Below are 15,912 nucleotides of genomic sequence, written 5' to 3' on the forward strand. Positions count from 1 at the left end.
TGACATTCATATGTAACCTCAATTTTTGATTTTTTTTTTATAATTCTGTGTTAATTAAAAAAAGCAAGTTTCTTGCTAAAGAAGACATAACCTCCATTTTTCCTTTTATCATATTCATTATGGGTCCAACATACAAATCCAACAGTCTTCTGTGTTTTGATATATGTAGATATTCACTTTGATGGGAAGAGATTTAATATCCAGATAACTCGTTTCTATCCCAATTTGATTCACTATTCTTATTCAATTTACAATTTACTTTATGATTTTGCAAATAACAGAGGTTTGTTTACATTCAATTGCCTTATGATGTTAAAATATTTTATACAAATCACCTAGCAAAAAGTCATTTCAAACATAGTCAGTGTCCCCTTCCAGTTTTATTTAGAGCATGTACCTTTTGTGGTGTGCATGAAAACTTCTCACATTTAGCGAGGTGGTTATGGCATAAATCCCATTCCCTCCTATGTTCCACGTGCCATAAGATGCAAGTGAGGAGATGCTTCTCTGAGACCGCAGGAATGAAATCATTATGGGAGAAAAGTCAGAGAGCTGAAATAATCCAGACCTCTCATGGTCATAGAGTCCCACACTGTCGTGCCTCTCTACATATATTTATAATACATTTTCATAGCTAAAAAGACACAACTTAAGGAAATGGACCAAATTTTGTATTCATTGTTAAATAAAGTTAATAAAGAATTAAGTTTTAGGTTACCTGACTGTAAGATAATAACCCCTCATTACACATTTTCAATTCAGCTTTCCACATGTGGATGCCTTTAGAGATATTTCTAAGCATGTCTACTAATATATTAACCTATAATATATTTATTAACCTGAAACACTACTTGATCTAAACATGTGCTGCTAATTAAATTAAAAATGTTAAATTTTGGCTATAGGACTATTTATTAATGTGTATATTTGCCACATTTTAAGAATGTGAAAAACATTGAGCGGCTGCTTGATAATTATTATATTGTAAATACATTACATATATCCACGAATGCTTCATAAAGTTGTGTCTTCTTGGCAAGCATCATAATCATACTGCTTTGGGGATGAAGTCTATTGTCTTTTTAGTATACCTCAAGTTTACCAACTACTCTTGAGGGGGACTGTAAAAAAATTCTGAAAGGGAAGTTGATAATGTTGAATATTAATATGAAGATAAAAAAGAAAGTTTTCGAATAAACTTTGAGGCTTCTTATCTCAAAGACCTAGGAAAGGAGACAAAACTAAGCTAAAGTCAGTATAAAGAAGGAAAACGTAATAACTACAGCAGAAGTAAATAAAATAGAGATGATAAAAGAAACAGAAATCTATGATCAATTATCTCAAAGTAGGGATTTTTAAAAATTTATAAAGTTAACAGAGAAGAAAGATGTAAGTTTTAGATAATGAAATCAGAGATGAAAGAAGAAACAATATAATTGCTACTATAAAATACAAAAGATTTCAAGGTTACCATAGGTATCACATATCAACAAATCATTGTACAAAATAGAATTTTTTGAAAATATAAGTTTAACAAGAGTCACAAAGAGAAAGTCTGAACAAATCAATGAAGAGGAAAATTAAGCCAGTAATTAAAAGTCTCTTAATGGGCTAGAGAGGTGGCTCAGTGTTTATTATTACTGGTTCCCATTTCAGAAGACCTAGGTTCAGGTTCCAGCATCACAAGTTGGCTTGTAACCTGTAACTCCAGTTCTTAGAAATCCAATGCCCTTGTCTGATCACCAGGTCCATCATGGATGTGCTGGGTGCACATACATAGTTCCAGGAAAGTCACTCATACACATATAATAAATAAATAGTGGAAATCTAGGCACGGACTCAGTGCCAGTGACGTCATGGATACTGGAGAGAACCTACAGCCACTACTTTATTAAACCCAGGACAATCCCTAAAAAGAATATCATCATTTTTTTTCTTATGTCCACATATCAATGTAGTTTTCACCCCTCATCAAGGAAACTTTTTATTTTCAACAGACAGAGACCACTACAGAAACCACAACCAATCAAAATATTGAGTTGAGTCTTGGTCCAACAGAAGCATCAACAAACACTCTAGCACCTAATGCTCAGGTAACATTTTTGAAAAAGGTCCAGAGTGACCTTAAGAGCCAGATGATCAAAGAGCTGTGAGAAAGGTCTCCTAGGAATTTCAGAAGTTATTGTCCAAACATGAGATGAGCAAGGTTTATGGTAATAAATAGGCCAAAATGGACAAAGGAAAGACCCAGAGGCTTTAACTCCACACAAAGAGCTATAAGCAACTGAAAGATGCTGAGGTTGGCAGAAATAGTCTTCCTCAGGTTAGAAAACACCTGCTGGTTATTCAATATTGTCAATTCGATTCAAATAGTCAGCTCTGCAAATGTCCATACATATAATATTATATAGACTAGGCTGGTCATACTTAAAAAATACAGTTATATACATACATGAATACCATAACAATTAATGAAAAAAGAGGCCATGAATTTGAAAAAGAACAATAAGGGAATATAGGGGAGATGGGGGAAGGAAAGGAAAGAGAGAAATGATGTAATTATAGTATTATCTCAAAAAAAGTCTCTACAAAGGTATTCAGAATTTTCTGATTTCATGAAGACCAAGAAAGTATTTTGGGTTACTATTAATTTTTTTCAAATTTGTCCAAAAATTTGATGAATAAGTAAACTTCCGAACACCTGTTATGAAACCAACATTACCCCAATAGTAATTACAAAGAACAACACAACAAAAGCAAAGGATTATTTGTTAATGTCCTTTATAAATATGGGTATAAGAACCCTCAGCGGTGGGATACATGAGCGACACTAGCCAAACAACCTCAATGGTATATTAAAATAATTCTTCACCATGCTCATACAGGATTTATTCCAAGGATGGAAGGATAGTGCAGAATATGAAAATCATGTAATGTTATCTATTTAAGAAATGAATGAAGAATTAAAAGAATCTAATCATCTAATTGTGTATGAAAAAACATTTAAAAAGCTACTATCTTTTTATGATAACGAATTCATTAATTAGTGATACAAGAAAAATAGGATAATATATATTATCCTATTATATTCTCTAGTGAAAATTTTCCATTATATTCTCTCGTGAAAATTTTCCAAGAAATAAAACTGTATCAAAGTAAGAATTTAAAATGTAGATTTTAACTCAGTGCCAGTAAAATATTTTGCTCATAAAGAATAGATTCATGAGCTAGGTGTGGTAGTATATATTACCCCAGCTCTCTACAGGCAGAGACAGGGAAATCTCTGTGAGTTCAAGCCAAGCTTAAGTCATCTAGCTAGGATACCTAGTGAGACCCTGCTTGGAAAAAAAAAAGTCCTCATGATTTAGATTTAAAAATACAACTTATTTGACGACACTGACACTGTTGTAAAATATGAGTAGTCCACGTACTGGATTTAGAAGGATTGTGAGGAAGAGTTCACCTCCTTTGATACTTTTATCCAATTCTTGAGGTCCTCCTGGATACTCCTTGTAGAAAATAGTATGTGTGAACAGCCCACAGGTCTGTCGAGGGAGGACCTGAAGACAAAGAGGTCAAAAGACAGCACACTGGTAAGATTTAACTAGGAACTGTTACTACTCTCATAAATTTACAGTCAGAAAGAGTTCCTGATGCCTTATTGCAATCAAGAGATGATACTGATTTAACTTCATGCATGTCAGTAGAGTAACTGAATCAAAATAAAAAATACAATTTTTTAGTTTAGAACATGTGCCCAGTTTACTTAGTTGTATAAATCTAAGCTACTGCCTGACTTGTGTTAAAGAATCAAAAGTTGTCCTAGGGTTCATTGCATCCAGACATCTCCCAAGGTTACAGTCCTCATCTCATTAAGCTTCCCCTCTCCTTGCTTCCTATACTCAGGCTTGCATAATATGCCGGCTCTGGGATTCAGAGTAAAGCCTCCTCCTCATCTCTACCTTTGTCTGTACCACAGCCAGACTTTACATTCATCTCAGTCGTAGTCAAACAATATAATGACTGTTTCTGGAATATTTTTGTTCAATTCTTCTGTAAATATGGATGTTGAGCAGACAAAACAAATCAGCAAATTGGCTCTAAAAGTCTTATTTTGAAGAATAAACTATTTACAGTCTATGGGATAATGTACTCAGTTATCCAAGAAAGCCATGATGGCATTTATCCTTCAGTTAATTTTCATGACTAAATCCAAGGGAAATAAAAGCATGTCGTGTTGGCTAAAAGGAACATTTTCTTTCATGCTATGTTGGTTGATTACAGAAGAAAAGAACATCTCAGTACTTTCTCTGTTTTTAAATGTAAGTGAATAATTCTTTTTATTCCTTCTGATTTTTTAGACATCAATTGTACTGTTGCCGTTATCAATGATTTCCTGCAACAATTAATGCTCTTTGATCCACTGGTGCTACATTTTAATAATGATATAATTAAAGCCCTATGACAAAATTACTGCATGTCAAGTTCAGGTAGCTTTATATTCCTATATTTTCTTTTTATACAGAGATTAGATACAGAAATAGATTGATGAATAGATAGTTCTAGAAGCAGTGTGAGTCTGGAACAAGGTTAGTGTAAATACTGAACAGAAAGAAGATAGTGTGAGACTCTTGTTGTCAAGGTAAAATCTTGACAACTAATGATGGAAACATGTTCGGAAACCCCTGGAACTGGGGGTGAGGATTTTACAACTGTCTATTTTAGAACCAAGAAAGTGGTGCCACTTTTTTTTCAATGAATGATGCTAAATTCCCAGCTAAAGTTCATATGGCTTTGCTCACATTTCTCATAGTGGATACATCATACTTAATAGGATTTGTAACTTTTAACTAATACATTTGGAAAGGAATTATTCGCTGCCTTTCCTTCAAATATGCAAGAAAGAAAAAATGAAAATAAACAATGTCCTAAGATGCTCAGAATGCTTGAAAGTCAAAAAACACTAACCAGATGGATTTAGCTTTCAGATATCAATAGTTTTCTCTTATCTGTTGGCAAGGGACTAATGGGAGGGCTGTTTCTTGATCCATGGAGCAACAATCTACCTTTATCTCTTTGTGAAACCATTCAAACAAATAGTTCTAAGGAACTTCTTAGGAGAAGCCTAGGAGCTCTAGACTAAATTTCAAATTGGAAGCATCAATAGATAATCTATTCAAAATTCATTCCCACTGTTTGCAGATTGTTATATACTCACTAAAATTATTCCACATCCTAGGAAGCAAGCCTGTAGTCAAATAGTACGGCATTGTATAAACAGGCATCTTCATGGCATGGTGGAAACTTCTGATAGTCATGAAAAAGAAGCTCTGTGTTGCATCCTTAGACAAACAGTTTATCCCTTCATTTACACACAGATATCAAGGGGCTGCAGACACAGCGGATGTGCTCACCATGATGCTATTATGAATGAAGCCCTTCCTGTACCGTGCAGGTTTCAGATGTGGGTACTCTTCAGTGCTGGTGACCTGAATACCCCAGACTTTCTTCCAAGCTGCATACAGCTGAATATGGACTGGGTAGACCCCTGAGTGATGTGGGGCCACTGCATAGCCCAGGTTGATCGGAATTCCATGTTCCTAAAAGAAGTCAGAAGAACACCATTATGATGTGGAGCCAACTGAGTTAATAAAAATTCTTTAAATCTACTTGGCATATATATTAAGATCCGTATTAAGTGGGACAAGATATACAAATAGGAAGATGGAGATTTTAATCTTTCTTCAGTCCATCAGCTTCATGGAAATCTGATGCTACACTATAATGAATGCAGTAAATACTCTGAGCTTGCTTTGTGTACTTAAAATTGTGCTATTTACACACATTAAGTTTGAGAAGATGGTAGGGTTGTGAGTGACTGTCTTCTGAGCCAAACAGGTATCATCTTAGGACATTCAGATACTCTTGAAAAAGATGACCCCAGTTGTGCTTGCTAATGATTTACATCCCTAAATCCCAGCTTGAAACGGGGCATTCAATTCTCATGCTAGTCTCCAGTTTTTCCCTGTCACCTGTTTCATGCAACTTTGCTTTAACTGCCTGTAACCTCCTTTGGAAGGGTTAGGGTGGGCATGGGCCAAGGAAGACTGGAGTACCTCCTATGAACTATGTGGTTATGGGATGATTTTTACCCCTGCTGGTAAGGCTAGGAAAGGGATGCTCACATTCCTGTGTTAGGAAGCCCAATAAACTCACTGGCTCCATATAGTGAACTCTGGAAGAATCATTGCTTTACTTGTCTTTGGGACCTCAGGAGAAGGGCTGGACATTATTTCTCACCTGGGAAGGAATTTAGCTACAATGGATCTCTTTATGAGGCAGATGAAGGAAAAATAGAAGAGGGAAATGGAAGAACACAGTGTGTGTGTGTGTGTGTGTGTGTGTGTGTGTGTGTGTGTGCATGTACATGTATGGGATGTGGTATTGTAGCACACCATAAATGTAAATATGATTCATAAGGCAATGAGAGTTGTTCTGTTTGTTTATTTGTATCTAATAGTATTTGAATCTCCTGAGTTTGGAAGGCTAATGTTGTCCTTCCCTTTAAGAAGGAATTAGTGGTATGCCAAGATCAAAGTCATGTATTAGGGAGTTATTTCTGTGGTAAAAATTAGATGAAAGTTGGTAACAAAACAAGATTGCACATGGTCAATTCAAAGTATAGGGCATTAATGGATACAGAGGGTAAGAGAGTGTTAAAAGTCCAGGAGAGTTTTGTATGTGGAGGATAGTGGGGACGTAAAAATTAGATCTCACCGCTTGCCATAAACTTTAGAAACTTAATTTACAAGGCATACAATTTACTGTGAGGCACTTTAATATACAGTCAACTCCAAATGACTACAGGTAAACATTTAAAGCAAGAATGTAAAACTATTTCAGTCGCTGATGTTATATTCCTAGGTTTATGGAATAGATATGCAGGTTTCAAATTTCTACTTCTTTTTATAACTTTCTCTTTAAATGCTTATGTGCTTTATAAAGTCTTGTAGGGCCGAATCTCATCAATTGAGCTTATAAATGAGGATATATAGTCAGATATGAAAGTTGATTGAATCAATAAACCGAGCACAAAATCGTTGATGGTTGCTGTTTATATCATCTGTTACAAGAACACAGCACAGGGAAAGAATTCAGTCTTGGATGAGAGGCAAGCAATGAGTGGATCTTCAGGGCATCACCCACATGCCACATTGGCCGCAAAGATGGGCACTAAATAGTTCATGTCACTATTAGTTTCCTTTTATTGGATGACCCTTATTTTGTAGCTAAAATCAGTTCTATTTCATCAAGACTGTTTTCTTACATCTATTATAATAAATGACTCTATAAAAATACTGAATTTTGAAATCAATGCTGTAAAATAAGCTAGAGCCTTTTCCTAGGCATGAGGGAAAACAGATTTCTTAGTACCAGCAAAGATTGGAATTTTGTGCAAGAGCCTCTTCCCTCCTCTCCTCTCCCCTCCCCTCTCCTCTCTTCTCTCCACTCTGTTCCTCTTGTCCATAATATTTGTGGGTACAGAAATCAAATCCCATTCCTCATTAATGGCAAGAGAATGTTCTACCACTAAGATAAATCCCAACTCTTAAGTTGAATTTTCTGTACAAAATGAAGTTGGAAAACCTCAAAGAGGCAGTGCTTATGTCACCTGGTCCCATCACAGGGTCCTTCACTATTTGGCCTGGTGCCTGGTAAGTGGTGATGAAGGTGAGGTTCTGGAAATGATGAAGATGAGGGATTATCCAGTAAATAAAGTATCCAGCCTACCATGACATTGCCAGTGAAACAGAGATGACTTCTGTGTGGAAGAAATCTCAAGGCAAGGGTGCTCATACCCCTTTGTCAGGTAAATAGAATTGGTGTGGCTCTTTTGCCTGGGACAGCACTTGTGACATGTGAAAGAGGGAACTTTTTCTCCTTGTTTGTATTCTTGCAACTGTTTTCTACAAAAGTGTTGTAAGTCTCCTATAATCTAGCATATGACAAAACAAGAGTGCAGAAACCCTAACCTACTTCAACAAGAAATTTGTTGGCCTTACTTTCTACTATGATCTGCTGCTTAATTCCAAATGTAAAGCCTTCCATGTTAGATAAGCAGGGTAGGGTCACAGAAACAAAGAGATTAAGATGAAGTCTTCATAAGGGATTGAAATAACAAGCAACTGTATTCATCCTACAAAATGGCGTATCGCTTTTGATATGAAGTAAAAAGAACTGTAAAACTTTTCATGAAAAATCAGGAGGGAAAAGCAATCGACTCAGTGAGCAGGAGGGAAGGGTCAGTAAAAATGATTTTATTATACTTATTGATTTCTGGAGGCTCGATACAATACTATCTGTAAGGTCATGCTATGGCAGAGGCAACTGGAGCTCAATCAAAATAGTAAATCACACTAGGTAATTATGAGTTTATACTTTTTCAATCAAAATGATAACAGAAAGTGAAAAGGAATTCCCTTGTAAGTCTTTTCCTGTTATCAAGGTGCTTACTGAACCAGAAAGCTTCATTCTTAACTGTCCACAGCTTAAAATCCAATTCACAGAGGGTTGGTCAACTAAAACATAAACCAAATGACATAGTTACACAAGATCACAAAAATTACAGACTTAGGAAGGCCTCTCCATGTAAATGTAGGAGACACTCAACCCACTTGAGATAGACACAAATGATAGCTGAGAAAATAAAATTCAAGATCATTTTTATGATTTATTGACAAGTCATGCAGGATCAAAAGATAAGAGGCATCGAAGACATGTAATATTTCTTAATAAGCAACTGCCAGGGTGGGGTTTAAAAAGTGACATCACTTTAACTGCATTTTGGGATGATATGCTTCACAAAGAGGAGTTTGACACAACCCAACCGCATTTCTTTTCAGTTAAATTCCTACTTCTTGCAGGGGTGGGATGGGGTAGCACAGTGGTAGTGGTGTAGTGAGACAGTTTGGTAAATTGTTGATATATGCGATATTATTGTTTTTCAAAAAATCAGCAAAAATAAAATGCATATAGAATTAGAAGTGATAACAGCGACAGAAAACCAAAGAACTCTTAAAACAATCCTCAGTGACCATTTATTCTTAGCAATAGATGGGCACCAGGTATGTATTAAGTGTTTTTCAGTTTATTCCTAATGTGAGTCTAATTATAATCTTAGGAGGACTGGAGACGATCCAAAAATATGGACAGTGAAGGTAAGGGTGAGCAGGCAGCTTTGTCATGTCAGCAAAGTGTGAGAGCTAGAATCACATCTGGCCTCTTGACACCCCGTGTATGCTTCTGTGTTCCCATGTCAGCTCTGCTGTGACTGGATGGAACTGACTCAAAGGTAAATTTGGGAAGGAGGGCACCTCTTCATTCTGTTATTACTTAGAAAAGTTATACAAAGTGCAAATCGCCATTTAAAAGAATCTCCTTTGCTTCGAGCACTTTTAATGCAAATGAGCTTCAGCCAATTAGGAGTGCCCAGGACAGCTTTGGGAGAGCGATAGGAAGCAAAGGTTAATTTCTTGTTGGAAAGGAAGACCTTGAAAACAAGGCAGTCGGCTAACAGTGTGGGTGCGTATTTGCAGGGAAATAGGAAGCCTACGACTTGTGACTCTGCTCTAGTGGTTTCTCTGAAATAGTAGCTCCTGGAGGACCAGTTCTCTATGGCTCCTTGAGTCCCGGAGAAGTTCAGAACAGTCTGCCCTACTGCCCTTTCAGAGTTTTTATAAGCTCTCAAGTCACCTAATTGATGCTGTCCTCCTTAAAAACAGTGTGATGTTCTAAACTTGGAAACCTGAAGGGCAGAGCTAGTTTAGTTTTGCATTTTCTAATACATTTTACAGGTTCAGCAGGTTCAGGTATGATGTCTAATAGTTTGAATTCTAGAAAAATAAGAGAAAAATTTTAAAACTGTACGATATTTGTTTTTATTATTTAATATTTATATTATAATTCAGTTATATGATTGATATTGATAAATGTCAATTACCCACATGACAAAATAGTATATTATAAAATATTATATACATATATGAATATTTTATAATTCTACATGTGTGTGTAAATATGGAGGGTAGATATTGCATATGTATATATATATGTATATATATATATATATATATATATATATGGTATGCAGGCATATGATGCCTGGATGTTATGTACCTGATTGCCAGCATGTAGACTAGAGTAAATGTATAGGAGACTACTGATCCTTTAAATGATAAACACTAGAGATACATCAAAGCAATTAGATTTACCAGGTTTGGTGGAACAGAACTATAATCCCAGCACTTTGGAAACAGGTAGAAGTCTCATCCACCCAAGTTTATGCTCAGCTATATATCAAGTTGCAGGCCAGAATGAGCCACAGTAAAGTTCCATTTCCAACAATCAAGCAACAAACACACAATTCAATTCCTGTACACTTGAAATAATTACTTTTGAGTTCATGATTTGTGTCAAGTGTTTTCTTTCATTCCAGGGCTTTGCTGGAAGTAAGCTACAATTTCTGCTGCCGTTTGATATCTGGAGAGGACTACAGAAAAATATAGGTAAATGTATCGCAGTTCTTGTTGAATTTTACTCTATGAATAGTTGACTTAAAAAAACATCATTATCATTTGAATATGCAGATATTTTGTTTCTGGAAAAAAAATGACGTCCTTGACATTACACATCTACTAAGGTTTAAATTTATTTCCAAATAACATTAGCTACATTGAAATAACACACTCATATCTAGTGGTATAAACATAGTTCATGGAGTCTTTCAAATATCAGAAACAGTGTCTTAGTTTATGTGTTTTCAATGTCATTGTCCCCTTATTCTAGATTTTTGGGTGGATTAGTCTAGGGACACACAGGCTTTCCTCCATGCAGACATTTCTACATTATACTTCCAATGTCATCTAGTAGATCCCAAAATTGTTGAATCTAGAAATATCCCTTCTTATACCACTACTACAGCCTGTAGTTTTGCAAGAGTACTGCCACCTCAATAAATTGTTGCAAATAGTGTCGCAGAGTATTATGGACTCCAAGGTAGGTGGCTCTAGTTCCACTGTGCTCGTGTTGTTGCTAATTGTGTGAGTCTGAGGGCTTACATGAGTTTTCTGCATCTCAGACTCCTTATGTAGAAAGTTAAGTTGAAGCCATTAAAGGATTAAATAATGATAGACATAAATAAGCTAATATTTACAATGTTTAAAACATTATGAAGTCATTAGTTCCCAGTTAAGTGTTTACTAGTTCAGAAGAGATACACAGATCGTTCAGGAAGTATACCAGTTTTTACAAATGGATGGGACATAATCTTCAAGCAAGGGTAGTGACTACAGACAGAGGTACAGAGAAGATGTACATTAGTAGATTAAAAAAAAAATGTCAATTCCTGTTAGTTTCACAGAGTGAAGAAGAGTCTAAAATCAGAAATGACAGTGGTTTATATTTTACCACTAGCAACTGTTTTTCTCACAGAAGGTGTAGGATATCTCTTTGAGTTCTCTGGCTTTTTTTTTTATTATTTGTATCCACTTGAGTTTAGCAAATGGAAAATTCTGATAACGGATAAGAGGTAAATGAGAATGAAGCTGGGAAGCTTATTTTCTCCCTGCAAAGTCGTTTTGTGCTCTAAGACTACTTCAATCAAAGGTTAAAACAACTGCGAAAAAGAGCTTCTCATATTTAGAAGTGGGTTTTTGTTAGGGGGTCTTTGTCACACGGAGGGAGTGCTGTGAGCCCAGATGGGAAGACTTCATTAAAGCTATGTATGTGCATTTGTTCACAGAGATTATGTGTATAATAGGGGGGGGGGGTTTAAATACACAGTTAATAATGTGATTTGTTTTGCTTTTTAGGCATACATATTTATTTACATATTATTTTATCCTACTCTCTCTTCTTTCTGTATTTATCTCCTTCTCTGCTCTTTAAAGACCCCACATGTTTCCCACTTTACCTATCTGCTAACTCATGTCCTGAACAAGGACAATGCAAATGGGCCAGAAAAACCCAGAGTCCTCAGCCCCACATAATGGTCTATAGGCAACTGAGAAGAACCAGGGGCTGAAGAAGTGGTCTGTCCCAAGAAAGAACACACCAACTGATTGTCCAGTTCCAAAGGTCAGCCTTTAAAACATACATGCAAATTACATTATATGGACTGAATAGGTTCTATCTATCTATCTATCTATCTATCTATCTATCTATCTATCTATCTATCTATCTCTATCTCTATCTCTATATCTGGAATATAGGTATGTACTAAGGATTATTGACAAAAGATACTTTGTCTCACAAGAAGGGCAGTGGGAAAATGTATGGGAAAGTTTGGAGGGAGGAGAGAGAAGAGAACACTGTTGTGATTATAATATAACCTCAAACAAAAAACAAGTGTGAAAGTATTCCCTCCCTACTCAAAAACACCCTCCACTCTCATCCCACAACATTCTCTCTGTCAAATCCTATGTGACCTTTGCATTACTTTGACTTTTCAAGCCTTATAATTAAGAAAATCCCAACTGCCCAACAACAAATCTTATGATAACATTTCTTAGATGTATCCTTGTATCCTGTATGAAATAGTGCAAACTTTCCTTTCATGAAATCATGGACAATTATGACTGTGGGCTCAGGTTTATGAAACCTAGTATGACATAAGTAACTATTGTAAATCCTTCCTTTTATTCTGGAATCTGGGGTAAAGCTGTAGGATATAAGTAACACAATGATGAAAAACTGATTGAAAAGATCCTACCTACACTAAAATATATTGGTTTTAGTGATTTTGCACTGTGGTTCTGGGATAATTAGAAACCACCCTAATAAATGGGCAAAAAGATCTACAGTTAGCAACAGAGAAGTCAGACAGGTCCAGGTAAGCATATGTAACACTCTTATGCTTCATTTTGCAGGAATCTATTAGTAAATATTTTTTTTCTGAAAGCCTGACACTCCACAATGGACTATTGGGAGAAAACAAGACAAAAACAAGAGTAGGAAGATTCAACTCATGGTCACACAGTCATACCTGGATCTCATAGAAGTTGGGGAAAACTGAAACAATGAATTATTGTTTCCAAACAATGATGAAAGGACTGGACACATGGCTTGCTTTCATAATTATAAAACTTTGTTCTTATTCACAAAACAATATAGGATATGATTGGAATTATTTCACATCCAAAATGCTTAGAACAGTGTTCTGTGCATTTCTGTAAGATAATAAATATTTTAAAAGAAATTACTGTAAAAGTTATATCACAGCTTCTTAAAAACATATTTGTCAGAAGTGAAATTAATGAAATGGTGAATGTATAAATGAACATGTTCTTGATAATGAGACTTTGTAGTCAACAGTACCTTGTTGACTTAAAGCATTGATCTCTTCTCTTAGCTATACAACTTCAGGGGAGTGAGATATGTGGTAAGGGGAATAGGTCCCATTATGTATTTTTCCTTGTAAAAGGGGCTTGAGACCTTATTGTCATCTTTGAAAATGAAGCTAGAATCATTGATTTTCCACTGCCTTTTTTAGGACTAAAATTGTCTTCTGTTTTCATAAGTGATAAAAGCAATGGCTGTGTAACCCTGGAAATTGGCTGGGTCAATCTTGACACTTTTTGGATTGAAGCCTGGTAAATGGTGACAAATCTCTAGAGGGCTCCTTGTTACAAATGGATTTTTCTTGGGGAAAAAGAAACAGCACAGCAATAGCACTGCTTCTACAGCGTTGAACTTTCTGATCCGAAGTAGAGCTATTTTGAGCAATTGAGACTCATCCTCTAATATTCGTGCTCCCACTGATAGTCTACTTTGTTTCTTAAAGGGAACTAAGAAAAAAGCTAAGCCAGACTTCACTCTAATTTTAGGGTGCTCCATTCAGCAAGTTTAACATCGTAAGGTTTTATGCACAGTGCTCTTACTTTATTTACCATCAAAAAGTATATATCCCTTTTCAATGTAACATTGCTCAATGCATACTAACTGTATGCATGGGTTGTACACAGAGCCATGATATGCATTGGGGATATATCAGTGAGGAAAATAGACAAAAATTCCTTCCATCAGTGAGCTTATATGTTAGTAGGATGAGACTAAAACTATAAAATAATGAATATATAAATTACTTATAAGAAGGAAAATAAAGCAGAGGTATCGAAAAGAATAAAGGACATCTCACTGTACTAGATTATCAAGCATGACTATCACAGAGAAGGAAATGATGTAGCTGAAGTATTAAACTTGTGAGAGAGCCGGGCATGGTGGCGCATGCCTTTAATTCTAGCACTCGGGAGGCAGAGGCAGGCAGATTTCTGAGTTTGAGGCTAGCCTGGGCTACAAAGTGAGTTCCAGGACATCCAGGGCCTTACAGAGAAACCCTGTCTCAAAAAAACCAACCAAACAAACAAACAAACAAACAAACAAACAACCATACAAACAAACAAATAAACTTGTTGGGAGAATAGTACGTATTCCAAGTGGCAGGGCTTCTGCAAAGAGATTTTCAAGTTAAATATTGAAAAAAATCTAAAGATGTCACACAGAGTTGTTTTTCTGGAGACTAATCATATGGCATCGCTAACGGAATAGCAGCAGATCTTTTAGGCTCATAAAAGCTATTAGTGTGTTATTTACCCCAAGCAGGAGAAGCAACAACTAGAAAGTTCTGAGCAGATAGATGGCGTTCCTGAGCCCACCGTTATAAAAATTTTATGGTTATCATGGTAAGAAATGATGGAAGAAAGGCAAGTAGGGTTCACAAATCAGATATATTATAGACACAGCTCTGATGGGAAACTAGAAGAGCTTGGACCATATGAGCATGATGGAGCTTATGAGAAATAATTTTAGTTTGAAAGATTTCCCTTTAGTGTGTGTGTGTGTGTGTGTGTGTGTGTGTGTGTGTGTGTGTGTGTGTGTTACTATACCCATGTAGCATGGGTTTCTGTGGATCTAAAGCCAAGTCCTTTTGTTTGTGCTTTAACCTTCGCACTATCTCCACAGCCTTGTTGTATGTATTTTCTTTTCTTTTTTTTTTTTTTTTTGAAAATCGCAAATAAAAAGTTTAATTTCAGAATCCAAGTTCGTCATTTATAAATACACTAAAGCATAGCCCACGCAAATTCAGACTGAGCCTACATACAGTATTTCAACAGAACATTTTTTTTCTAAAAGGTCAGAGGCAATGAATGATTTGTTTCATCCATAATATTTAACTGATTTGAAATGAGAAAATGAAAAAATTTTTTTTTAGACATAAGCAAAAACTTTGGAGTCTGGTCTGATAGCTGATACTTCATGTTATCCTTGGGATTCTATAATGTCCCAATGATGGTTGAGGCTTCCCTATCATAGGAAAAAAAAGAATCTAAATGCCTAAGGCTTTTCTCATGACTGCAATAAACAAGCGCTTTCCCTGTCAACAAGCTACCTCTTCAAAGTAGAATCTGAGCACTATCTGGTCAAACTGTGAGGGGTCAGTGCATACTTCTTATGAGATAGCTTTATTGTATAGAGATGCAAAAAGTAAATCAGAGGCATGGAGATTGGATCAACAGGCCATCTGTTGTAAACGTGTCATATCATGCTGTTAAATAGGTGTATGTATTTTCTAAGAGCCTGAATACTGTGCTGGAGAGAAAGGCTAATTGGAAGGACTAAGTGCTACTAAGTCAGAAAGCTGATCAGCTTGTGGGTAGAAAGATAAAGAGGAACATTCTATTTGAGAACAGACATCTACTGGCATATGAAAGGAAAGAATTTCAATAACAACAATTTCATTATTGATAAGAGCTAGCGCAGCTGGAGTTTAGCAAGGCTACAAGATAAACCTGAAATTTACTATTGCTATTGTTATTTTTTATATGTTTAGGTGTATTAATTCAGGTATATCTGTGT

General features: G+C 35.9%; 1 protein-coding gene across 1 annotated transcript in view; it reads right to left on the minus strand.

The window, feature by feature from the left end:
• Positions 1-15,912, minus strand: part of LOC110291107 (N-heparan sulfate sulfotransferase 4) — a 356,059-nt gene that overhangs the window by 117,835 nt on the left and 222,312 nt on the right. The window contains exons 5-6 of the mRNA XM_021158063.3: positions 5,415-5,600; positions 3,432-3,560 (exon numbers count right to left, since the gene is read on the minus strand). Of these exons, the coding sequence (XP_021013722.1) occupies positions 3,432-3,560; positions 5,415-5,600 (315 nt within the window). The remainder of the gene's footprint in view (positions 1-3,431; positions 3,561-5,414; positions 5,601-15,912) is intronic.

The sequence above is a fragment of the Mus caroli genome, unplaced genomic scaffold (assembly GCF_978045245.1).
Source record: "Mus caroli unplaced genomic scaffold, Mus_caroli_1 scaffold_3, whole genome shotgun sequence".
Lineage (NCBI taxonomy): Eukaryota > Metazoa > Chordata > Mammalia > Rodentia > Muridae > Mus > Mus caroli.